The sequence below is a fragment of the Idiotropiscis lumnitzeri genome, chromosome 3 (assembly GCF_059441095.1).
Source record: "Idiotropiscis lumnitzeri isolate Australia: NSW breed Sydney's pygmy pipehorse chromosome 3, RoL_Ilum_1.0, whole genome shotgun sequence".
NCBI lineage: Eukaryota > Metazoa > Chordata > Actinopteri > Syngnathiformes > Syngnathidae > Idiotropiscis > Idiotropiscis lumnitzeri.
In genome coordinates, this window is record NC_142393.1 from 17244727 (window position 1) to 17270715 (window position 25989).

The following is a 25989-nucleotide window of genomic DNA, read 5'->3' on the forward strand; positions in this document are numbered from 1 at the left end:
ATACACACATGCGAGGTTCAAGAAAATGAGTACAAAACTTTAATTGTTGTTAATTTCTTAATGAACGTTAGAACAATTTTCAGTAATGGGAAGTTTGACTCAGAGTGCAACATAACATTTACTTAAAATTTGTATTGGGAAAAAATCTAAACATGCTCGAGTGCTCATTAAAAAATTCAATTTCCGAGTAATGGTCCACATTTGTATGATACAGAAGGATAGTATACCATTGGGTTTGGGTATCGATTCTCTTCTTACAGTCCTCAGAAAATCAACATACTGTGGTGTTAATACCACTTCTCTTCAAAAGTCAGCCAGCACCCAGCCTCTTTAGAACTAATTTAATTACCTTTATTTAATAAATTATGCATGCGCAATTTAATGAAATGTGAAATTGCGTTCCCCGCTAAAGGGGAAATGATGCCCAACATTTGAAATAGACTTCTCTGTATGTTTTTTTTATTTTTATTTTTTTCATTTTATTTTATTTATTCTTTTTTTTAAGTGTGGTGGAGTTCACTTCAAATGTAATGGTAATGCACATTATTACATACATGCATTTTTGTAAATGGCTTTTGCATATATATGACTGTATTTGGAAAGCTGAAGCAATTTAGTGACTTATTATAATAGCGCATTACAGAATTGTTAACGGAGGCTTGTGATAGACCATTTCAATTTGTGTCTCTTTATTGAAGGTTTGGCTGTGGGCTTAGATCCAGAAGGTTATGGGAACCCCGACTTCTGTTGGATCTCCATCTATGACAAGCTCATATGGAGCTTTGCTGGTCCAATCGCCATCGTCATACTGGTAACTCATTTTTTCCTCTTCAAAGATCGGTTGAATTTTTTTCTTTTTCTCTGACAGCGTACATGTGACCACAAGTTCCTTGCTGTCCCTTTATCCAGATGAATGGAGGCATTTTCATGATTGTAGCCAAGATGTCTTGCAACACCTCTCAGAAGGAGACCAAGAAGCCCCCTGTCATGTGGGTACAGCACCATATGTATTTGATTAAACCTTTATATTGTTTTATTAATACGTTTCTGAGCATAGCGCCAACGTGGTGACTCTCAGGACTACTCTATACTTCAACCATATTCATATTCCTCTAATTCTGCTATTAAATGTGCATATACTACAAATGTATGTTGAATTATTGATATTAATTTCATCACTTGTCAATAAATGAAATGAGCATGTCATATCGAAGCCGTTTTCCTTTTCAGTGCAACCATCCGCAATGCCTTCCTACTGTTGATGGTGGCCACCTCCACCTGGCTGTGTGGTTTGATGGCTGTCAACAACAGCATCTTGGCTTTCTACTATATATTTGACGTCCTCTGTCTAGTGCAAGTATGAACATTTTGCATGATCGGCCTGGGCAGGCACCAGAGTGTTGCTTAGACTGGTTGTGTTTTGAAGGGTCTGTCAGTGTTGCTGGTCTTCACCGTGTTCAACTCTGAGGTGAAGGAGGCTTGGAGGGTGGCCTGTTTAGGGAAGAAGAGTCCTGGAGAAGAGCCACCAAGACCAACATCGAATGCTGTAAGTTACACACGCACACACCCGCTCATCGTGGGAGGTGTCTGGGGTACAGAACATTCTGCAGACTGTGTAATGAGAGGTGTGCATTTTTAATTAAAAAAAAAAAAACCTCCCCAATATCATCAATACTATACTGTAGTCGTACTTTGCTATGGTATGGAATTGCACCACTTTCTACTGGTTCTGTAATGTTTTGGTCACCTTATTTAGCTTTGAAGAGGTCAAAATATAGGAAATACTATTATGAATGACAACCACAATAAAAAACACACAGTACAGTAACCTACTTAAAAAAAAAAAAAAAAAAAAGATAACAGAGAATTCTCTTTGAAAAGGCACGGTTTCTGATACAATTCATATATTGGATTTCATTAGATTATGCGCTTATACCTAATGTTGTGTACAATGAGGTTATTTACGATTATAGAATCTTTGTAGGCTGATCTCATTAGCTGCACTGAATTTACTGTGCTAATTCCCGCCATCAATTCTCCCATCCATCTCCCCTGTCCTGTCGCTCTCCTTTTGCCTCTGGGATTCAGTACTGACCCGAATAAAATAGTATAGGGTCCATCCTACATTGTGTGTTTGCGTGCATTTACATTAGTGTATGTTAGTGACATTGTAGTTCATCCAGCCTTTTAACCTCCATTTCTGTTGCAACTCTTACTGACAGATTTAAAATGACTATACACTTGCGGGCTATTATTGGATATATAAAACTGACCCATGTTTGAAGCGATGCTCAGTCCAACAGTATATGTACATTTTAAATGATCTGAGAGCACTCTCGCTTATTAAATATGGATGGAGAATATACCTTATAGATCGCTAAGGTCATGTCAAGTTTCATGTCCTATTTTAACTGCATCTGTCAAAGCTCTTAGAACTGTCAACTAATCAAATGGACCTTACGTGGATGGTTCAAATAGTTTATTTGTCCCTTGTGCAATAAAAGTGTGAATAGCTCTGTTCTACTAACTTCATATTTTAAAATACTAATAGGAATTAAAATGTAATTTCTGATAAATATTGTCGACCTTGATCTTAAGTCTTAATTACATCTAAATGGACATACCAATTGCAGGCCCATTTCAAATTCACTTGAAAATCTGACCAGCAGTAGCTTTTATAGCTACAGTATAGTCATTTAACAATTTTTTTTTTTCACAGGCACAAAATCCCTATCACAATGCTTCACTGCTGGAGCAAAGTGGGCTGCATCGCATCACTTTGGGAGCATCCACCATTTCCTCTGTCAGCTCCGCCAGGTATAAAAGCAAATAAATACATCATGCAGCATACATACAGAAATACCAAAAAAACGAGGAAACATCAATCATTCAGGAGGAACGAGCAGCTCCTTGTGCCGTTGGATATGGGACAGTGTTGCTTTTGAGAAGGAATATTGTAACTGGAGCCATTAAAAGCCTGTTGTCTGTTTTGTGGGTCAGTGGGGTAAGGAGAATACGCATCGGATCAAACAGTGTACTGTACCGAATGTAGAGCAACACTAATGTTGCCGGGAGTGACTTTTTCTTTGTAGCTCGCTGCTTGGCTCCTTGTTTGTAAATGAAATGCTGTATTTGTGCGGATGCCCTCTATTAGTCAGCATGAGTAAACATGCAGTACAAGTGTCTCGCAGTATGTAGTCACTACTCCCCCTGTTTGCCTTTTAGAGAGAATCTATTAGCGCGTCAAACTCTGGAACAAAGCATTGTTCAAACCGGGGCAACGGACCTGGATGTCGCCATGTTCCACAGAGATGGAGGTAAACAACCCGAAAGCGCTTCAATAAACATAGGTCAACAAATTCCATTTATGAAGTACACACACGCATGCACCAGGTTTCGTTTTGCTACAAAGTCGGAAGTTTTGACGAGTCATTTTCTCTCTCCTTCTTCCCAAAAGGGGAAGATTCCGACTCTGATTCCGACCTCTCCATGGAGGAGGAGCGCAGTCTGTCCATACCGTCATCTGAGAGCGAAGACAACGTCCGTCTACGCGGGCGCATCCAGCGTCGTTTCAAGCGCTCCAATCACGGCGAGCGTCTGCTTACTGAGCCTACGCATAACGGTACCAAAGGTAGACAAATTGTCTAATGCATACTGTAAGCATCATTTTCCTTTCTTTTTATTTCAAACCACTATTACTTGCTGTTTAAATCTGGTATATCGTCTATGAAAGAAAGTTGCCGTCATAAAGTTAGGAATATTGTTTCAGAAAAGTCCTTAGATTCTAGTAAACGAAGCATTGTGGACACTTGGAACTGAAACACAATTTGAGAAAATGCAATTTTTATTTATTTTTTTTTCCTTATGAGACATAATGGAATTATAATTATGTTGAATTTACACTATGATAAAAACTTAAAATTCTTTAACCTCATTACGTTAATCACAGTTGATAGTAAAATTGTAAAAAAAAAAAGAAAACACAATCTTACCACATATTAACCACTTTCTGCGAACTGACCTATTTAATTTTCGAACGTCTGACCATAGTGAGATACTTTTTTTTGTTCTTTTTGCATCTAATGATCTGTCTGATTAATTTATTGTGTTTGTCGATGCAAAGTCTTACATAAATAAATTCTACTTACTAATTTCAACCCTAGTTAAAGGGCGTAAACCCATACCAAGAAAAGCAACTAAAGAAAGTGCAGAAACAATTCAATAGTATATTTTGAATAGTCTCTCTGCCGAAGAAAGCTAACCCAAATTAGGTTCCAAATTAATGTTTGGGAATTTTTCACTTGTTTTCCCTAAATTGACATGCATTTTTTTATCACCACTACAATAATAATAATAATAATAATATTAAATCTGATGTTTTTACCGCATTTTCACCACTGACGCTCCTGACTGGTTGTTTGTGGTGTGTGACAGATCTGGATGGCAATGACCTACTGTCCTATTGGCCTGCGCTGGAGGAATGTGAGAAACACACCCTCCAAAAGTGGGGCTCCGAGCGGCCCCTTGGAGCCGATTACAGCAAGGACGCAGCCAACAACAACCAAGCCGACGCAGCGCTCACCAGCGGGGACGAGAGCGGCCTCACGCAGCCGCACAGGCACCGCAAGGGTAATTTCACAGACACCATTTTACTCATCACATGTGTAAGACTTGAGCCCGATGTCCGGTTGGTGACACAGACGGATAAAATAAACGGCATTGAATTAATTGTATTGTTTTATTTGTTTGTGCGTGTAATATTTAAGACACAAAGAGTGCGGGAGCTCTTTAAATCCATGGCGCAATTTAAATAAATTACATTATTAAGCAAAATCGTCTTCGCTGAGTCATGTTTGTTTTCCTGCAGAACCAATCATCTAGTCGTTGCACCTTTTTGCATTTTTTTTTGTGCTCTTACATTCCAGAGACAGAGACAATTCCTTTTAACCCATAAGGGTGTGGAAAGTGAATGTCGAATGTTTACTTAAAGGTGACCTGCCTGCATCAACCATTAACACACAGGACAGTGTGCCGGGAAAATTAGTTTTAGATGGCCTGTGTGTAAAATTCTATTTTCTTTTAATGGTTAGAACTTCAATTTGGGAGTCCATCGGGTGTAGTACCTAAACCCAACATGAGTCATAAAATGTTAACTTTGCTGAAAGAAAGCATTTGTTAATTTCCTGTTTCGAAACATGACTTTTTCCATCATAGATCTGCTGCCTGATGATCTTTTCAACATTTTTGTGTCATGTTTTTATAAAGGTATCCTCAAGAATCGTCTGGGCTGTCCCCCCGCCCTCCAGGGGCTTTCAACAGTGGGCCGGGGAGCCAGTGAGCTCAATTGGTACCGCACCTCGACACTGGGCCACCGAGGTGTTCCCGCAGCCTCCTACGGCCGCATGTACTCTGCCTCAGCTGGTGCCGGAGGGGGAACGGGCTCCCTCTCTCAGCCAGGGTCCCGCTACTCATCCAGGGAGCATCTGGACTCGCTGGCCCGGAGACAGCTGTCTCGTGATCCTCTTGGGAGGCAAACCGTCGGGGGCTCGAGGGACCGGCTGGACTCTCGGGGGTCCCGGGACAATCTGGACCTCTTACCCCGGAGGAGAGAATTGGGACAGGGAGCAGGGCTGGCGGGATTGGGGCTGGATCACCAGCGAGTGTCGGCATCCAGGGAGAACCTGACCTCCTCCAGGGACAGACTGGACAACCATCACTCTGGCACCATCCACGCCTCGCGAGAGGACTTAAGGGGAAATGGGGGAGCTTTCGGTGGCGGCATGGAGGGAACCCTGAGCGGGTCTAGATCTCAGTTGAACATGCAAACTCGCCGACAGGCTTCATCTCGGGAGCACCTGGAAGGTGCCCTGATGAGTAGTAAGTCGAGGGAGCAGCTGGAGGCCAACGGCGTGGGAACGCAGGCCCAACCCTGCCGGGAGTGGCTGCGCTCCCTGCCGCCCCGCCAGCCCTCACACCCTGACCAGCCTCCGCCGTCCTCCCCGCCGCCGCCCATCTCTGAGGAGCCCCAGCAAGAGCCCTTCCCCTCGTCGGCTCACGTTCGAGGACGCCTGGACTCTGCATGTAGGTACCCCGGTCAGGCCGCCATGCCCGGCTCGGGTATGAACCCTCTGGGGAGACAACCTTCTAGTGAACACCTGGATATTCTTTCCTCCATCCTTGCATCCTTCAACCCCTCTGTCCTCACTCCTCCAAATGCTGCCTCCAACTCTGGGCCCAACGGCTCGGCCCACTGCCCCTCTCCTTCCCTGCCGCTGTCTGCCACCTCCCACAGCATATCAGAAGTTTCCCCTGACTCGGAGTAAGTGTCCTTTTCCAAACACGAGTGATGATATCATTTTGTCAAGCATATTTTCATAATAATATTGTATTATAATATTATTTTCATGGCACACATTTTAATAGGTTGCAAAGGCAACATTGTTTGACTCACAATGTGAGTCCTAGTCAGACAAGATCACACTATAAGTAAGCGAACGACAGGTTTAAAATATTGATCATGAAGCAAAAGTTGCATTAGCTGGTACTTTAATTCCATTATATTCAAGCTTGGCAGCACGATGGCCGAGTTGTTAGCCTCACAGTTTTTAGATTTGGGGTTTGAATCTCAGCTTTCATTTTGCATGTACTTCCTGTGTTTTCTCCCTGGGTGGTCTCACTCGTAACTCCCACATTCCCCATACGTGCATGTTAGCTTCCTCGAAGACTGGAAATTGTCCACTGGTGCGAATGCTCATTTGTCTATATGCTCTCTGCCTAATTAGCATATGCTGTATATAAAATTGCTTTTATTTGTAATTTAAGTTGTAAATGTATTCCTTATTGGAAAATATTGTACACCTGCTTCGTGGCAGCTTCACTCAACACTCATTGGCTTAAGGCAAATGACAGACTTGGCATGCCGTTGTCTCCTTATTTTGTCCAAAAATTTTATAGAAGAAAAAGATATTTGCAATTGAAGTGTTTAATTTTTATTTAATTTTAATTTTATTTTATCTCCATCTCAGAGCCCACAGAAGCGAAGGACAGTCTTGATGACGGCCTCTGTATTCCAGCCTCTGTATTCCTTTATGCATTCCGAGGACAAGGTGAACCAGCGAGACATCGGATGACTAAAGCTTTGGACACAGGTGACAGTGTGGAAAAATAATAAGATGCTGACTTTGATGGTCCACAGGACAAAAACTGTTTACAAAATATCACACTCAGTCAGAATCCATCTAAAAGCGGGGAAAAAAGACTGTACATACTAAAACATTTTTATACATTTTGTATCTTTTTCATTGGAGACAAAGATGTCTCTCGTGATGTTTTCTTCTTTGTAATCTCCATGCGAGTGAGGGTGGTGCGAGTGAGCTGTATTTAAAAAAAAAAAAAAAAAAAGAAGAAAAAAAAAAAGAACATTTCTCATCAAATGTGCGTGGTAATTGCAAGTGGCATAACATCTGATGAGATCGCAAGAAACCGCAAGACATAGAAACCGTTAACATATCGATGGGTGATGTGTAAATAGAGGGCCGTTATTATTATAAATCAGGAGATTTGAATGGAACGAGATGATTGTAACGAGGAAGACTATGTTGAGGGTGCCACGCGAGGATTCAGGGTTTGACCATTAAAGCTCCGTCACAAGTTGTCATGAGATTGTGATGTTTTGTGATCTTCGTTCCGCTATTTAATGAATGTGACCTTGTCGTCTGTCTGCCTTCCGTGCCTGCACCGTGTCCGTGTACGCACGGCATCATATCCTAAGTGGGTGAAGGTTGACGCCCGCCTGCCTCGCTTCAATGTGGCTGCATCAAGCCACAACCGTTTAAAATGATTTCCTGTTTTTGCATAACAACTCAACCTGCCTCAAGAGACAGCACACATTCAAGCGAAAGGGAAAAGTACCCCAAAGCTGTATTAAGACATTAGATTTAACCGCAATTATGCCAGTTGTGAGGTGGAAATAAGTTGTATTCACCCATACATCCATTTCCCTTCAGATGGTTTCTATTGGATGGCGACCAGTCCCACAACACAAATGAAGATAACAAGCTCATATAGAAGATGATAATAACTACAAGTAATTAGTAAAAAGGTTTATTCATTGATTGGAAATTCCATTCATGACTTTAATTGATAATTATAATCTGCATTTGATTTACATTTTTATTTATTTTAAATGAATTCACGTTTTTTTCAGGTGGTTAGCTCACAACAAGTCCTAGTGTACCCATGTGCTTAATCCCACCCACGTCAGTGATTGACAGGTTAGTTTGACAGATTAAGGTGTCATAAATTGTATTGTGGATTACTGCAATAAAAATAAGTAAATTTTATTGTGTGTGGCAATAAAATCATTTAATTAATAAAGTCATCAAATTTACATTTCACATTTAAATATGTGTACATTATTTTATCTTTGAATAAGTAATTCTGTTTTAATCAAATTTTAGTGCATAAACAAATCACAACATAGTGTATCACTAACACAGTAGCACTGTTCTAATTATGTGTTTTTTTTATGAAAATATAGACAATATATAAAAAACAATCAAATGAAAAATAACACTTGTAAGAAAGTTAACTGAGTGTGCCCGTATTCATCCCTCCCTTGATTCCAATCCGCCGAAATATATCACATCAAAAATAAAATGTAACATATTTTTAAAAATGCCATTTTAGCCAAATAACAGATGAATCTGGGGGCCCTTCTGTATGAGAGTCAGGTTGAACTCTCAAACAAGCTCTAGAAGGGTTCTGAGACACTTTTAAATTCCGAATTGCATCATCAGACACGATGCCAACATACTTGGATTTGGTCCGTCAGTACGAGTTGGTCATCTTGCTGCCAACCACTTGAGACAATTGAAGTGTTCTTAACCAGCATGCCAGAAAAGTTTGCTCCAGTTTGAATTGCTGTGTGAAGGCCGGTTTCATCTCCGCCTGGTGAATTCTGCTGTGCAGCTGCATTATCTTGCACAGGAGATGATGTCTGTTGTGCCTGGACGTACTTTTGAGATGCAGATCTGTTTCATCACAACAGCTCCTGCCCGTTCTCACTCTTGCTGGAGGAAGCGCAACACTCAGACGTCAATACATAAAATCTCAAAAGCATTTCGAAACCACAGATTCAAGGAGACTGTAGTGCAAAAGGTGTTTTTAAGAAATGACGAATGATAATGTGTTTTTTGTTGAAACGGGAAATGTTATTTTATTAGGATAAGATGCAAATTTTCACACAGCTTGCAAATGCATATCCCTGCTTTGTTTGTGTCTATTCTGTGTGACAAGCCCTCCCTGTGAGAGCACGGGTATTTTGGCCCATGAGAAAAATCTAAACCCTCCATTAGAACAGTGGATCTCAAATTTCAGTCCAGGCCCCCTTGAAAATTCACAAAATAATTTGCTATGAATTATGTTGTCATTACAAATAGTGCATACATATGGGGCCAAACATAATAAACCAATTATTCCTCCCTACCAATTTTACAATACACTCAAATTGTGACATATCTCCAAATAAATCTGGCATCCCTGCATGAATGAAGTCTGGGTTTTCTCAAAACCTGTTTTTCCAAGAATAAAAGGTTAAGGTTAAGTTTTTTTGTTGTTTTTTTTTAAGGGGAATCAAGTAAAAAATGGTCGATACAATTATATTGCTGGCGTCTGAGGAAAACCTAATTAGTCACAGGCGGTTTTTTTTTGTTTGTTTTTTTCAAAAATTGATACTACTGGTCAATCCACACGCATGAGTGTTACTTTTTACACATCTAAAGTGTTAAAAATGGCTTGCTCTCTTTCACAATGTAATGCTTATGTTCAAGCAAACTTGCTGTTTTTGGGGTCGACTGAAAAGTGACTGTTTTGGAGGTACAAGGTTTTAGGCTGACATCAGCGATATGTTCTATGCACCCTGACTAGTATAAACACGGCATTCTAAACACTTTAAAAAGTTTTGGAAAAAAAAATCACTGAGCTAAAGTCTGACAATATTGCCTGATGCTTCACAGTGGAGGTTTTGATGCATCATACCGGTCTATTTGAATCCATTCTTACTCTTTCACCCACTAATCTCTTCTTGAATCTGAAAAGATTTAAATCCATTGATCGCTCAATACACTGGTCAAATACATTTTTAAATTTTTTGTAGTCAGAGATGCAAGGGAACCTTTCTAGAGGATTTTTTGCACTGATTCCAAATCTGATTTCATGTTTTTATCTTGCACACCTGGTTTTCGAAATAATAATATAATAACAATTAGTAATATTTAGTAATTTAGTAATATGTATGAATTACAGGCTAGGTTTAGCAACAGGTGGATTTTTTTTCTTGGGTATCAAAGCTGTGAATTAAAACACAAAATCCACAACCTTTTATAGGTCAAACATGGAAATTTTAAATTAGGATGTCAAAAACCATAATTCCCCAAAAAAGGAAATACATTTTTAAAATATGAATCAAAAATAAATTTAGGGACATATAAAGGCATCTCTGATTAAAATTTGTGATTGCCTAGACTTATTTATGATGTCATTTTGTAGTTGCTGTGACATTTTACCACCTTTGATGTCTCATAAACCAAATCTCCTGATTTTATTTTATGTACACTTGTCCTTAAAACTACACAATTAAAATACAATAGCCAATAAGACTCATAGCAATAACATTCAAAAGTATTTTCATCCATGCAAATATATTTTTAAATATTTTTTTAAGTTTTGATGCCAACATACCCTTGTTAATCGTGGATTTAAATATTGGTTTGGGTTTATGCAAATCCAAGGTTGACACTGAATTATGTGGTTTGTTTTAAAACATTTTTTAACATTACACAATCACAGCAAGGAGTCAAAATGGTTGAATCAAGAACAGAATACCAAGGAAAGAAACATGAGGCAGTATGAGTGGCAATGTATGTGATGCATTTGTGTTTACGATGGGAAGCCACTTTCCCTGCACTCAGTATGCGGATTGCGGCATGAAACCATCACAGTTCTTGTTACCATGGATACAACAGAAATGTTGAACATTAAAAAAAATTATTCATACACGGGTGTTTTTATTTTGTGTGCGTGTGTGTGTTGTGGGGCGGGGGGGCATCTCTGTGTGTGCTCAAGGCGTGAGGAACCCATTCAATAAAATGCACAAAAAGGTATTTCAAATTTTTTTATTAATTCACGGATGTTTTTATTTTGTGTGTTTGCTCAAGAAGTGAAAAACCCATTCAATAAAATGCAATATACTAGAATGGGGAAAACCTCTTATTTTTTTGTAAAACTGATCCATTTTGATCCATTACATGAATAGTGAACATTGGAAAAAAAAGTCTGTATGTATGTCAATGTGATGTCACGCCTATCATGAGCTCACGTCAAATTTCCGTTTATAGATGAATATGTATAATATTTACAGTAAGGTATAAACTTTCTTCTGACAATGTAAGATGAATATTTATTAGATTGGGGTCTTTTTGGTTTTTAGTACATTTCAATGTTCTACGTGCACATACAAGCCGCAATATGTAGCTAGATTGTCCATCTACAAACGCTAGCGGAAGCAAATAGTACATGAATACAGCAGACGTACTTGATAAAACGAACACATACTGCCATGTAAAACCTGAAAAGCAGTTCATTGACCTTTCTGGCTGTGTTGTGTAAGGCGAGTAACTCCCACATCATAGAAAGCTTACAAATATAATTTTGGTAGCTTAGAATCAACTGCATTAGTGCAAGAAGTTTGGTTCCTTCAAGAGCAAAATATGTAACCGAAACATGCGTAGTGGGTTGACCATTACACTAGCAAAACAAAAACAAAATGTATCTTGGAATCAACAGCATATGTGCAAGCAGTTTGGTTCCTTTAAAAAGTAAAATGAGTAACCAAAACGTTCCAGCCACATGGCTTATTAACAAGCTAGCATTTGCAAGGTCATTAGCATATAGTAAATTTTACCCCTTCTTTGCATGATCTGAGGTCTAAACTCTCAGACTTCTCTATTCTGGATTACAGATTCATTTAAGGAATGAAAGATCTAAATCTGTCATCTAATAGCAACAAATACATTACCGTTAATTGTTGCCTTTTGGCTCAATTCAAAAGTATGGAAAAAAGCTGTTAAAATCCAAGTGGGCCTAATCTCGTACCTTGGCAAATGTTCTCCATGTGCAAGAAAGGCTGATGAGGCGAAGGACAATCAATTACCATTTAGGTACAAAACCATGTCTGAAAATAGTTCAGTGGCGTGTGGGAAAGCGCTAAAATTGTTAAAAGTAAGAAAAACTGCTCATCCTGTGGGATCGGGGCTTCTCTCTTCGTCGCTGCTGCCAGGGGAGGATGGTGGCACATGCTCTCCCATCCTCTTTAGCTTAGCCTTGTAGTAGTTCTTCTTCATTCTGAAGGCTTTCACCTTCTGGCGAGCGGCACGCGTCTTCTCTCTCACCAGCTCCTGCTCCCATGCCAGCACCTTCATCCTGTTCTCCCACTCCAGCAGCCTCATGTGCTGCTGTTGCTCCAGGACTTCTGCCCTCTGTTGGTGATCTGCTGCTTCGTGTGACCGACCCCCCGCCGACGGGACGAGACGCTGGGTGACGAAGCCGGAGGTGCCTGGGTGAGGCGACAAGTATTCAGATATGGAGAAAAGTACTGAAACCCCTGGCAGTTGGGCCCACAGGAAGTGAATTCTGTGATGCTGTTTGACTTCTGAGTTGTTCTAATTTCAAACCACTTTTCCCTTTAGGTCAAGGACAATGTGAAGTGAATTAATTAGGATCAAGATGTCGCCATCATAAAGCTGTTCTCAACTGAACAGAAAGGGTGGTAAGTCACATATGTGTCAATCTTAACCTTCAATTTTCACGCATGTCCCTAGTAACTGTGGCGACAGCTAAGTCAAGTCCCCACTAAATTTCAAGAAAGTCAAGTCAAACAATTTTGCTCATTCACAATACAAAATGGTGCTTTAACATTTGAGTTTATTTGTTTGTAATCACACTTGTAACTCGAGTCATATAACCCCATTGAAATTAATTGAAATGCCAAAGATCCAGCCCTGGTGATTCTTGTTGTATGTGCACCATGGCCACCAGAGGGCAGTATAACAGACGCACCGGAAGAAGTGTTTCGCAACTGAAGTAGTAAGCGATAATAGAATCAATCATTTTTTGCATAGGATCAAGTCCCCACTAAATTTCAAGAAAGTCAAGTCAAACAATTTTGCTCATTCACAATACAAAATGGTGCTTTAACATTTGAGTTTAATTTGTTCGGTAATCACACTTGTAACTCGAGTCATATAACCCCATTGAAATTAATTGAAATGCCAAAGATCCAGCCCTGGTGATTCTTGTTGTATGTGCACCATGGCCACCAGAGGGCAGTATAACAGACGCACCGGAAGAAGTGTTTCGCAACTGAAGTAGTAAGCGATAATAGAATCAATCATTTTTTGCATAGGATCAAGTCCCCACTAAATTTCAAGAAAGTCAAGTCAAACAATTTTGCTCATTCACAATACAAAATGGTGCTTTAACATTTGAGTTTAATTTGTTCGGTAATCACACTTGTAACTCGAGTCATATAACCCCATTGAAATTAATTGAAATGCCAAAGATCCAGCCCTGGTGATTCTTGTTGTATGTGCACCATGGCCACCAGAGGGCAGTATAACAGACGCACCGGAAGAAGTGTTTCGCAACTGAAGTAGTAAGCGATAATAGAATCAATCATTTTTTGCATAGGATACATTGTCTCTCTCTCTAACGCTCTCTCCCCCATCTCTGTCTCTCTGGATGTACCGTTAAATATTATCTGATTTGGTGTCAAAGTGACTCTGGAGCTACCTGCTGCTGTGAAGTAGGCAGCAGGGAAGGATGCATCCTGCGGCTCCATATTGTGGAGACTGGAGTTTGATGCTGGGCTGTGTTGCAGATCTGACCAGTCGTTCCCTGGTAGCCTATCCAGGTCGTGGCGCTGCAGGCAGATAGCCACGTGGTCTTTGCTGTCTTCAGCCTGTGCATCACACAAATGTTTTACTTACAGGTGAAATAGCACTTCCTATACTGTTGTTGTTTAGAGGAATTGCTTTAACATAGTTACCCGATTCAAGCTGCCATTCATCTGCCCGGCAACGTTAATCCTCCTCAAACTGCCTGTTTGACAGAACAAGAGAGGAGGACCGCAGGTAAATGCGTTTGTGGAATCCAGTGGGCTGAGCAGGTACGTATAACACACCCTACAATAATCACTTTTACAGCAAGCCCTGCTGCAAATCGCAAAAAAAGCTGAATGTATAGTGTTTATGGTTGCCTATATTAATAATTTCAACAATAAATATATCACGCACTATAATCCCCAAACAAATCTACATAATTTCAAATCCTGTTTACGACACTACATTTCATAATAAATGGCTTGCATATGATTTGATGCCCTAAAATGCTAGGACTGGCTAAATTTAGCGCCTCCTTGAAAGATAAATAGTCACTTTAACAATACTTCATTGACAACAATGACGATTTTCCTTTTAGCCAGCACTTCTGCGTCATCTTGTGGCATTTTAGGACATTACATGAGAGGATAGGTTCCACACAACAAACTATAATTTGTAATTTGTTTATAGTGAAGAAAGAATAGGTAGGAGTTCACAAATTCTGAAATTGGTGTTATTTTTATAATAGACACAGACAGCTATATTAAAAGTGTTTACTTCAAACGTACTACCACCCTTTGGAATCGCTATACGTACTGATCTATTAATAAACACTGTCTCGATGGATGGGTACCTTCCATTGACACCATCGCTTGGCATTACGCCACCATTCCTGAGATGAATAATAAGAACTGAAATGTACTCCTAATGTTATATTATCAGTGCAAGGCTTCATTTAGGAGGGTTTTGCTTACCCATCCCAGCAATAACAAAGCGAGCTACTACGCATGTCGTTATTATGCTATAGGAAGCAAGCACCAACACATCGAGAATACTCGCAATCGTATTTTTTTATCTCCGTCTTTTTCTTCGTTTGACATGTAAAGCTTGATCTACCTTCCACAAGCTTGCGCACCGCCGCTTTGTGGCCAGCTCCCCCTGCGTGGCTGGTGAGAGCAGCCTCGCCCATGGTCTGAAGTTTAATGGATTTACAACAGGCCCGGCATCGGGCGAAGTGAATGTCCTGGGTGTCCTTAACCAGCCAGTCTTTGTAGGCCTCCTTGGAGAGCCACGACTCCTGGAATTTGCACTTCCCAGGCATGGTCGAGGGAGAAGTTAGCCGGACCGCTATTCCACGCAGCCTCACCTTCTACCGGTGCATTCAAGTTCGCTCGGAAAGTGGCAATGTTTAGTTGCTTCACTGCGCCATTTGAGATCTACAGAGTTTTATAACTCCCTGTGTTATTATTGCAGCAATACCCGCCCATTTAAAAACTATTCGGCTTGTGACCTACCAATATAAATGAATAATTGAAAACAGTAAAACGCACATTTTAATGTCGTTTACATTTATTGCTCATAAAACTCTGGATTTACTCATCAGGTTGACAATTGAATCTACAAAGAATGCGAGAAAAAAAGAACAACCTCGTTTTTTTGTAAAAATGCGCAATATACGTAGTGGATATATTTGATTACCCCGCTTTAGCCAAACACCCCTAAAGCATCACAACGCTGCTGAACGCTTACACGTGATTCATTGTGTCCAATAGAAATTCAGCTGGGATTTTTTTTCATCCATTCAGCAACCAGGAAGCCCTGTGTGAAGTCTGATTGGTCAGAACGCGGCACAGAGCGGAAGATGGAAAAGAGTCACGTTAGATCTAATTGGAAAATTGAAATGTTTTGAAACTGCTCCTCGTCTTTATTCTCAAGATACACGGTGGGTACGAGGTAGAGTGTAAATGTGTATTTTTCTACTCTCACCTAAACTCTAGTATGTATGCTTGAGCTGAATGTCAGCGTCTTCAAAATGCTACCTTCGCGAGTCCGCACCAAGTAACCTGTTTTATGTTTGCATCCACGATGTGTAACCAAAGTATGTCTGTCCTATGAAGGTGTCTTTCAAGACCCTGATCACTCAGACATGGAGACAGCAGCATTGGTAGCCCCAGTCACAGCTCTTGAGTTCCTTCAGGATACGTTTCTACTAACAGGTAGGCATTGTTTTTTGTCACGAGTTTGCTCTAGAACAGTGGTTCCCAACCTTCTACCTTATACCAAATACCATCTTACTCATACATTTTGATGATTCTCCAAAATTAGCTCATACCGCATTGGTGTAAAACTCCCATCCTGGAGCTTATCAGCAAGCTCTGAAGACGCCTGATCAGTATCCTACTCATTTGAATCAGGATTGTATGCAGGAAAGGAGCCCTGCAGGGCTGGAGTTTAACACCTGTGTCATAACACAACAATTGATTGCTAAATGAAAATAGTTTACCCTTTTGTCATCAGTCGTTACAGAGGTTTTGAGTACCATAGGTGAAAAAGCGCTACACAAGTGACAGCCCATAACCATTTTTTGAACATTTAATTCTTAGGCATTGTTTTCTATTAACTAATGCATATGTTACCTTGGCAATACGTAATATTCATATATTTTAATAAATGAATCATAATAAAGAATACAATTGCCTTTTTATATGTATATGTAAGTCACTGATGATGTAGTGGTATAACCGCCTGATTTTGCGTGTGGGCAGCGTGTCTATGTCTGCCTTGTGACTTGCTGGCGACCTGTTCAGGGTGTGGTGCGCCTTTCGCCCGTAGTCAGCTGGGATAGGCTCCAGCGCCCTCCCGCGACCTGGTACAGCAGGGGTGGGCAAACTTTTTGATTGGCGGAAACAATAATAAATAAACCAGAAGTACTGCAAGTTTTTTTTCTTTCTTTCATCTGTGCGGGGACCACTGTTATAGAGTATATGTAAAGAGTGTATAAGTCCACAGTGTTTTATGAAATCTCAGAATTTATTAAATGTTTCTGCATTGTATTGCTTTCTTAATATTCTCCGGTCATTTTTGTTGTCAGGTGAGGGTCCAGTGTTGACTGTGTACAGTCTTCAGCCTGAACCTAAAGTATGTACCTCAGTACCTGTGCTCCAACAGCAGCGCGTCCACGGGATAAGGCCAAGAGCCCTGCTGACTGCTTCAGGGCAGAGTTCATTCACAGAAAGTTGTAAAGAGACCCAAGGTAACCTTGAGCAAGTCTACTTTTATTTAACATTCATGGCTGCTACTGCTTTATCTCTAGTGTTCCTCTCTTTCTGTATACCATGTATGTATATTTAGTGTTCAGATAGTGCTGAGGTAATTTATTTATTTGTTTGTTTTTTGTTTGTTTGTTTGTTTTCTGCTTGTTTTATTCACTACAACTGATGACAGTAATCCCCTTTCTCATCAATCGCCAGGCCTGAGCTCCCCCCCTGAACCCAACTCCTGTGACCTAGCTGTGTTTGGTGGGAAGGCGGTCAGATTGGTGAGACTTCATTTGGATGTCTCTGTAGAGCTTGCACGCTTGGAGATACTGAGCCCTCTTGTCGAGCTTCAGGACTGGGTTCTGGATATCCGCTGGCTATGTGAAGACAAACAGTCTCTCCTATGTGTGGCTGTAGCCCATAACGGTGCTCTTCTTCTGGACATCAGCTCAGGGAATACCTTGGCTCGGCGCTCGTGTCTGGAAGGGTGTCTGCTGTACTCCGCACTCCTTGTGGTGCACAAATCCTGGGAAGATACTGTTCTGGTAGGAGGAACTGTTTTCAACCAGCTTGTTCTCTGGAAACCTGGAGGAGAAGGCGGTAATAACAAAGCTCCAGTAGAAAGGCGTTTGCAAGGACACACTGGAGTTATCTTCAGTATCTCTTTCCTCCCGGAGAAAGGATGGCTGGCTTCAGCTTCAGATGACCGCAGTGTCAGGATTTGGGCTGTCGGTGCTTTAGGGGGCTCTGGAGGGAATTGTGGGGAATCGAAGCCAACTTGCTTAAAGGTGCTTTTTGGACACCAAGCAAGGGTGTTCTCTGTGTGCCTCTCCCCGGGGAGAGTGTTTAGTGCAGGGGAAGATGGTGCTTGCGTAATATGGGACTTGGCTGGAGCTGGGACGGTGATTCGCACTTTGAAGGGACATCGAGCAGGTGGGATTCGGGCGCTAGCAGTCAGTGCGCAAAGAGATGACAGTGGCAGATTGGTGGCAACTGGGGGAGCGGACGCAGGGGTGAGGTTGTGGAAGATTGAGGACAACGAAGAGGCAGACACTATCACAAAGACAATAACAGACCTTACATTTTCCGGTGAAGGCGTGCCTAAAGTAGTTTGTGTCGTCGAAGGGGAAGCGTACAATAAAAACTGGAGCGAGTGTAGGATTGTGGTTTGTACTGACCAAGGATTTGTTTACCAGTATGTTCACGGCCACTGGGAGTTGTTATGGCAAGGTTCTTCTGAATTTGAGTCCTACTGTGTGATGGAAACGGTGAGTGTTAGAGTGAAAGACTCAACAAGTAGAGCTAATTTATGTGCCGTTGGGAGCCTTAGTGGTGCTTTAAAGGTCTTTCATGTCTCTCATTCCCAGAATGGGATTGTCCTCCAAGCTGGGGCAGGAAAGATTCACAGTCTTACTTGGCTACAATGTGATAAACATGTGTATTTGCTAGCGTCGGGTGCTGACGGACGAGTCTATCGCTGGTGTATTGATGTGAAATTAAATGAAACGGGTACTTTGTCTCTGTGGGTAAAATGCTGCCCTTCATTTGTCCTGCCTACTTGTGCCAAACGTTGGCTGACGGCTGCAGTGCGCCTCCCCTCCAAGTCGAGGGGGGTTCTGTGGGTGTGCGGGGACAGAAGAGGTTCCCTGCTTTTGTTTCAGGAAGACCTGGAGCAAAGGTACGAAGACGAGACTACTGATTGTATCCAAGCAAGTAAAAAATGTTATGAAACTGATGAAACTCTGAAAGAGAAAGTGACTCCAGAGGAACAAAAAGGCTTGACTTTGTCTCCATTAAGCTGCTTGTTTGGGGTGCATGGAAAACAGGGTGTTACATCCGTCTGTGAATATCAGGGACTTCTTTATAGCACTGGGAGGGATGGCTGTGTCCGTATTTTCCGAGTGCATTACACACAGAAAGAAAAATGTGAGGGAAGTGGTAAAGGCCTCCTTCAGCTGGAAGTTCTGAGAGTCCAGCGGGCTTGCAAAGGTATGGAGTGGCTGGAGAGGGCTTTAATCATAGAACCAAACAATTCTGCAGAGAATGGAGTTATAAATGAATTTAAAAGCCAAAATATGGTACGAGAGTCCTTGACAGAAAGTCCTGGGGACCAAGAAGAAGATTTAAAGATGGAGAACAAGGGAACGGAAGCCCGGTTTGTCATCCTTGGCTTTCATGCCACCCAGTTTGTGGTTTGGGACCCGGTAAAACAGGAGAGGCTATTAGCAGTACCTTGCGGCGGTGGCCATCGCTCTTGGAGTTTCTGGCCAATCCACTCTGGGGTTTGGCTGGGACACGGAGCTTTGGTTTTCATCAAGCAGGGATCCGTTCTAGCTTCCAAGCCCCCCCAAGAGTCATCAAGCTGGTCTGGCAGGACATGGAATGAAGGATGGAATCTCAGAGAGGGCATCCATGGGAGGGGGATCGGGTGCGTCTGTCGGCTGGGGAGCATTTGGGTTGAGAAAGAAAGTAGAGCAAGAATAGCAGGGACATTGTGCCAGGTTGAGGGGAACTGGGAAATAATAGTGACAGGTGGGGAAGACACAAGCTTAACTGTTTTGGCCATACATCCCAATTCTGGTAGTGTCACTGTCCTCTCCGTTATTACCGACCACATCTCAAGTGTGCGCACCATGGTGGCGCTAACTCATCGGGACAGGCAGAGATATACTACCGGATCCCAGTCGCTCTCTGCCTTGCTGATATCTGCCAGCGGGCGGGCGCAAATTCAGTGTTACCGGCTGTTGATCAGTTGGAACAAGCAGAGACTGGCCCCCATCTGCCAGGTGGTGCAGGTAGCCAGTCACCGATTGGACGAACACTGGGAGAGGCGACGGAACAGACACAAAATGGTGAAAATGGACCCGGAAACTAGGCAAGTCAGAAAACTGATTTAGACTATGAGCATGAATTGTAAATACTTCTAAGAACTATTCCCATCATGGTTGTGTGTTTTCAGATACATGTCTATGGCAGTGGTTGAGCACAGCTCAGATGCTGTTCTCGTGGCTCTTGCCTGCAGTGACGGGGCTGTCAGGTTAGTGATGTTGCAGCAAATGCTGCATCGGGGCTCCAGACCAGAGCTTTGCAATTATTTTCTGTTACATCCCCCAAGGAAGATGAAAAATTTTTCTTCCTCCCAAACTCGCTGCCGCAACTAAATAGTAGAATTTGTCAATGAAATTGTTATAAGTAAACAAAACAAAAAAAAAAACAAATATAAGTAGACTCACAACTATGTATATTAAATATTTTTCCATGGTTTCTCTTAAGGATTTGTTTATTGCATTTTATATCTTCTGCTTGGTTCAGTGTGTGCACATGCTCAGGACAAAAAAAAACAAAAAACCTACATCTTGGAACTAGTACTTACTGCGCACACTGACAATGAGAGCACCACTGCCGCCTACAATAATAATAATAATAATAATAATATTGCCTTTATTAGTCCCACAATGGGGAAATTCGAGATTCGAACCCAGGCCTCCTGGGGAGACTGGGTTCTGAACGCGGCGCCTTAGACCACTCGGCCATCCATAATGGATGTGCACTTACTTTGTATTCTATTACAGCAAAAAAGCATGTTCCCTGGACATAGCTGGTGACTTTCAGTTCAAGAGTGTTGCTTTAGCGCTGTATATCGTGTGTGAGCCATTTGGACATCAATGTTGTATATGATTCAACCCTGCACACTCTGTGTGGTCTTATTGTTTCTGTCATTTCATATTCATTTTAGACTGAATATAAATTTGACGTTTCCTCTTTGCCATTGTCCTCTTTTCTAGATTGTTCTCAGTCAGTGAAGTGAGACGCCAAATCGATTTGTTGTGGGAGACGTTTTACCACCAGCGGTGTGTGCTCAGTGTGGCCACCTGCAACCTACAGGATGGAAAAGGCAACAAGTGAGCACGTCGTTCCTGTCTTTCACACTTAATTGTTTTTACTTCAAAAAGCTTCTGGGTGTATTGTGTATCATGTGAATAAAATACTGTAAGCACCACGAATATCAAAAAAAAAAAAAATCAACAGAATCAGAACACACACTGTCTGCAGACCAGGCAGGTCTGTAATGCTGTTGCTTACAGTGAGATGAGGCCATACAACCAAAATGTTTCACTTTCACTTTGCTCAGCACGTAACGAAAGTGCACAGTCTAATTGGAAAATGAGTTGAGTTTAAAGGCCAACGAGCAGCAATGATGTCACAAAGACAAGACATTCAGAATGTGCCAATATTTATTTTATAGGATAGTCTGCACCAGCCTGCCACAACATTATGAGTCCTTGCAAAATATATGTGAATTGTGTTCCGCCGCTACATCACAGTTGATCGTTCATGCCACCAGTATTTGTGACGATTTTTTTTCCCCAACAAAGCAGTGGTGCCCCACAAGGAAGAGACATACAGCATTGTGACGATTTTTTTTCCCCAACAAAGCAGTGGTGCCCCACAAGGAAGAGACATACAGCAGGGCCCTGCACCTTTAAGGGAAGGGAGGGAGTTATGTTATGTTATCTGGGTTCTGGGCCGTTTATTGACTGTTGGTGAACAGTAAAACACAATGACTGCATCTGCACAGGAGCTGCTGTCGGTCACAGCTCACATCCAGATACTCACATCACTCGCAGACTCGCTGATGTCACACACCACGCTAACAGGCCCACATTTTTTAAGGCACATGCATGTATACACAAGAATACTTCCAGTATTTTATATGAATTTAGTGCTAGCTTTTTTTTTGTTTCAAATTCATTTAAAATGTGTTTAAAGGTGTGTTTTAATAAGATGAAGTGCAAAAAGTTCATTATGACAAATTTGTAAAGTTAAAATTTTTCTGCAGGTATATGCTGCTTTTCAGTGCTGCAACTGATGGCAAGATTGCGGTGTGGGATCTGACCCAAGCGGCCTCTGGCTCTCCGAGTGTTGCGTCATGTCCACCAATCCCCTCCCTCACCATTGCCGCCCACCAGAGCGGTGTCAACTCATTGGCTGTTTGGTCTCAGTCACACGGGCGCCAAGATGACAGTTGCCTGGTAACCGTTCCGAGCGGTGGGGATGACGGGCAGCTGATGGTTTCCACTATCAGGGTGGACTTTTTGGAGTATGGTGGGAGGACTGTCGGCTCTACACAGGACCAGCCACAAACCCATCTCGGTCTACATCTCCTCTCCAGGATGAGCATCTCTTTGGCTCATGCAGCTCCTCTGACTGCCCTTAAGCTCCTTAAACCAGGTCTGATAGTCACCACCTCATGCGATCAGAGAGTCTGCCTGTGGGAGCTCTGCAGTACTGCCATCAACCATAGAGGGGTGCTGTGCTCCCACGTTGCTGATGCTGCAGGACTTGCAGTGTGGGAGGAGCAGGTGGTGGAAGATGAAAGGAGGAAGGCTGAGTCTGAGGCTGGCAAGGTTGTTTGTGGAAGGACAGAAGGTCAAATACACACAGAACGAAGGGTGGGAAAGCCTGAGGGGCGAGGTTGTATGGACCAGGAAGTTGCTGATGGGTCATTGGAAACAACAGATGACTCAATTTTGAAGGTGGTCAAAAAGATAGACCATAGTGGGAAAATACAGCCTAACGACCAAGATGGAAATAAGATTACCACAAAAATTGCTTTAAGGGCTTCTTGTGGGAAAAAGGAGGCGAAAGAAATGACGGGATGGGTGCTGGTCTGTGGCCAAGGCCTTCAGCTGCTGCAAATTCAAAATAAAGGCAATGATGAAGACATCCAAACACATGGAAAGAAAAGCGAGAAGGACAAGAATGCACGGTTGCATTGCACGGAAAATTAGCCCAAGTGCAAAAATCCTTTTTTTACATTCATGACACGTTTGACAAATTTTATTGCACATGCCACAATCGTGAAAAGCATTTTGTTGTATTTACTGGCTTTTAAAAATAAAGTTAATTAATTTATTCTATGGTTTGTGTGTGCGTGTGTGGAGGACAAATAGATGGTCAGAGTCCAACTGAATGGAGCATTAATATTTTAATGTGGTAACATCGTCTCATGTTGCCCTTTTGTCTAGCGCCCATCTCACAACCTGTCATCACAGAAGGGGGGATTTGGGTTGTGAAAAAGGTCACGTCCCTGAAGATGCCAAGGAAGAGGTAAACAGGTGCATGCGCAAGTGAAGCTCTTTTGCAAAAAGAGGCGCCAGCTGTGTGAAAGCATTGCTGCCCTGCTGAGACGGTGAAGGTGAGGTGAGCTTTACTTTTTTATGCAGGCTTTTGGGATATTTTCGTTTTCATGTTTTTTTTTGTTTGTTTTTAAATTTGATCTATAAACGCTCGAAACAGGTGGATTTTATCGTGCATTGCAATTATTTATAGACTTGACGTTTTGAATGTAATTACACCTGGCGGTGAATGTAACAATAAGTATTACTATATTTTTATTAGGAAAAACTGATGTCCTAGATTAAAAATAAGGGCCGATTCAGAATCAGCACAACAAATTTACTTTCAGAAGTTTCCTTTGATTAGTTGTTAAAGGAAGATGTTGATTAGTGTAATTAATAGAATGAACATTAAACAAAATGAGCGTGGTGGCCGTGCAGCAAGTGTGAACCTGAATAGGAATATCACTGTACAATTAGCATTGACTTCCCACGAGTTATTTAGCCAAGTCCGGTATTTTACATGAAAAAAATTTGTACACTTAATTATGATGTAATTTCAATGTATTCACAATTTTACTTACTCTGTAAAATCCATTTTTAGTTGGAACATAAAGCAATCCTGTCAAATTCATTTCAGCAAGTGCACAGTTACGAAGGGGGATTTTTTTTGGGGTGGGGGGGGGAACTCACGCAAAGTGTTACTGCCATAGATACAGTCCCATGACAAAGTAGTTGCCCTTTGCGTTGTTTCCCCACTTTTGGATACAAATGTAAATATCAGACACAGAAAAACGAAAATGATTTTTCCTGGTGAGCTGGAGCCTATACCACCATTCACACACGGGAACGATTTAGAATCTTGAGTGAACGTACCATGTATCCATCAACAAACATACCCATAAACATACTCCACAAATCTCTGCAAGAACACTTAAATTGGTCTGTTTAATGAAAAGGAATGTTACATTTGCCACTATGGGGTCATAATTACTCCATTAGATTTAAAAAAAAAAAAAATGCTTTCACACACAGACAGACACAACTAGATGTCAACATGGCATTTTATGCAGATGAACAGATTTGTGCATCTAGAATCATTTTTTGGAGCAATTGAGTTGTATAATTTCCCACGGTACATCTGATTATCTGTCACACTACACTGTGCACACTGGTTGGGAATCACTAGACTAAACAATTCTTTAAAACAAAAAATCATTTGGTGCGAATAAACACTCCCCAGCCACATTTAAAGAAATATGGTGTGCAATTCCACATTTTTTGGGGCGCTTTGTGTTTATTAATGCAAATGCAAACTGACAGCATGCTAACATCGCTAATGTAGTGTCAATTGCAGTCCGTCTTGGCGATGCCACGTGAACGCCTCCCTCAAATTGGTTCATCTGGAGATAAAACAGGTGAGCCACACTTAACACAGATGTTTTTTTTTTTTTTGTAATAGTGAAAACTACACTGGGAATTATGTGAGAAAATCATCCAGTTACTTTTGGAATGACCTGAGTCAGACCCGTTTCCATTTCACAGTCAAGCGTATCAAACGCAGAAACCGCAGCCGTCAGCAGAGGCCCTCTGGCCATGATGAACCACTTCCTCTCCTCTCTGACTCCACAATAACACCCTGGAGAGCCCTTCTACTCTCCGACTCCTCTTTCATGTCCATTCATGGAGCCCCTTCTCCAAAACCGCCTCCGCCTCCATCGAGCCCTTATCGTGGGAATCAGAATGAAGAGTTAACCTTGAGTTTCAGCTTGCAAGGTACGAGTGGTCATTTTTGTTAAAGTCTAACCCACGTTTTCCTTTAAGAAATCACTTATGGTAATTTTAATTCGAGTATTATAGTACTAGCTTGACTATACGGTGTATGTAAACTTAAATTGCTACTGGTTATCTATCTCTCTTTTTTAGATAAAGGATGCAAAGAATTAATTACACCACAGAAGATGTGGGCTCAGTCGGTGACGCCTCGCCCACCCCGCCTCCCTCCAATGCGCCCAATCACCAACCTCAGCTTCTCTCGCAGCTTCACCTTCTCTTTCTTTGAGCTTCCTCTGCACCAGTCACCTCGATGGCGTCCTGAACGCATGAGAAACCTTATGCAGCTTTTGAGACAGACACACTACTAAGTCCCCCCAAAAAATAACCGCAAAACAAAAGGGTGTTAACGCTTTCTGAATCAACCTTATTTATGAAATAAGAATATTCACGCTCTATTTATGTGTGTTTTTGGATTGATCAGTTAATAAACTAAATTACCGGGATAGACAAATAAATGATGGAGGGAGAAGTACATTTTCATCTTTTGATTTTATTTATTTAATTCTTGTTTTGGTTGTTTGTTGTTGCCAGTATGTTTTATTTAGTTGACGCTGGGTGATATTTGATGTGGTACCGTGACCATGTATGGTGTGGCGGCAGTTGACTTGCCAGCATTGATCTTGATTGTTGCGAATGGTAAGCTTTTATGTTTGATTACGTGGTAAATACATTTTCCTGACTGACCCGTGAGCACCACCATGTATTGAGTGGCTAGTCCAGTTGGATTTGTTTTTTTCGTCCCAAATAAAGACGTATCCCAACCCACCCAAACTCCTCTGCTTCTCACGACTAGAAGATAATGTTAGGAACTAATAATTCCGGTAAATGGCTTTTTCCCTT

General features: G+C 41.6%; 4 protein-coding genes across 6 annotated transcripts in view; 3 read left to right on the forward strand and 1 right to left on the reverse strand.

Moving 5' to 3' along the window:
- celsr3 (cadherin, EGF LAG seven-pass G-type receptor 3) overlaps window positions 1–11055 on the forward strand; it is a 66305-nt gene extending 55250 nt beyond the window's left edge. The window contains exons 28-37 of one of the 2 annotated variants that reach the window (XM_088290810.1): window positions 699–811; window positions 910–989; window positions 1231–1357; window positions 1427–1546; window positions 2720–2817; window positions 3226–3317; window positions 3458–3631; window positions 4435–4629; window positions 5266–6319; window positions 7026–11055. In XM_088290810.1, coding sequence (XP_088146936.1) covers window positions 699–811; window positions 910–989; window positions 1231–1357; window positions 1427–1546; window positions 2720–2817; window positions 3226–3317; window positions 3458–3631; window positions 4435–4629; window positions 5266–6319; window positions 7026–7053 — 2081 coding nt within the window. In that variant the 3' untranslated portion in view covers window positions 7054–11055. The remainder of the gene's footprint in view (window positions 1–698; window positions 812–909; window positions 990–1230; window positions 1358–1426; window positions 1547–2719; window positions 2818–3225; window positions 3318–3457; window positions 3632–4434; window positions 4630–5265; window positions 6320–7025) is intronic. The other variant, XM_088290812.1, reaches the window with a different exon arrangement.
- A 141-nt stretch (window positions 11056–11196) lies between these two features.
- On the reverse strand, window positions 11197–15352 carry LOC148340167 (uncharacterized). Its single transcript, XM_088290817.1, has 4 exons — window positions 15054–15352; window positions 14105–14157; window positions 13849–14017; window positions 11197–12613 (listed from the first exon to the last, which is right to left on the reverse strand). Exons 1-4 carry the CDS (start codon window positions 15256–15258, stop codon window positions 12294–12296), a joined length of 747 nt encoding a protein of 248 aa, XP_088146943.1. The 5' UTR covers window positions 15259–15352; the 3' UTR covers window positions 11197–12293.
- A 401-nt stretch (window positions 15353–15753) lies between these two features.
- On the forward strand, window positions 15754–23111 carry wdr6 (WD repeat domain 6). Its single transcript, XM_088290813.1, has 7 exons — window positions 15754–15879; window positions 16055–16153; window positions 17029–17190; window positions 17408–20069; window positions 20154–20231; window positions 20980–21096; window positions 22035–23111. The coding sequence occupies exons 2-7, from the start codon at window positions 16084–16086 to the stop codon at window positions 22984–22986; spliced, it is 4041 nt and encodes a 1346-aa protein (XP_088146939.1). The 5' UTR covers window positions 15754–15879; window positions 16055–16083; the 3' UTR covers window positions 22987–23111.
- A 120-nt stretch (window positions 23112–23231) lies between these two features.
- Window positions 23232–25914, forward strand: LOC148340169 (uncharacterized). 2 transcript variants are annotated; one of them, XM_088290819.1, is made up of 4 exons: window positions 23232–23398; window positions 24671–24731; window positions 24859–25089; window positions 25240–25914. In XM_088290819.1, exons 2-4 carry the CDS (start codon window positions 24683–24685, stop codon window positions 25455–25457), a joined length of 498 nt encoding a protein of 165 aa, XP_088146945.1. In that variant the 5' UTR covers window positions 23232–23398; window positions 24671–24682; the 3' UTR covers window positions 25458–25914. The 2 variants fall into 2 exon arrangements, with proteins under 2 accessions (XP_088146945.1, XP_088146944.1); XM_088290818.1 differs by having other exon boundaries at window positions 23232–23393.
- The last annotated feature ends 75 nt before the right edge of the window (window positions 25915–25989 follow it).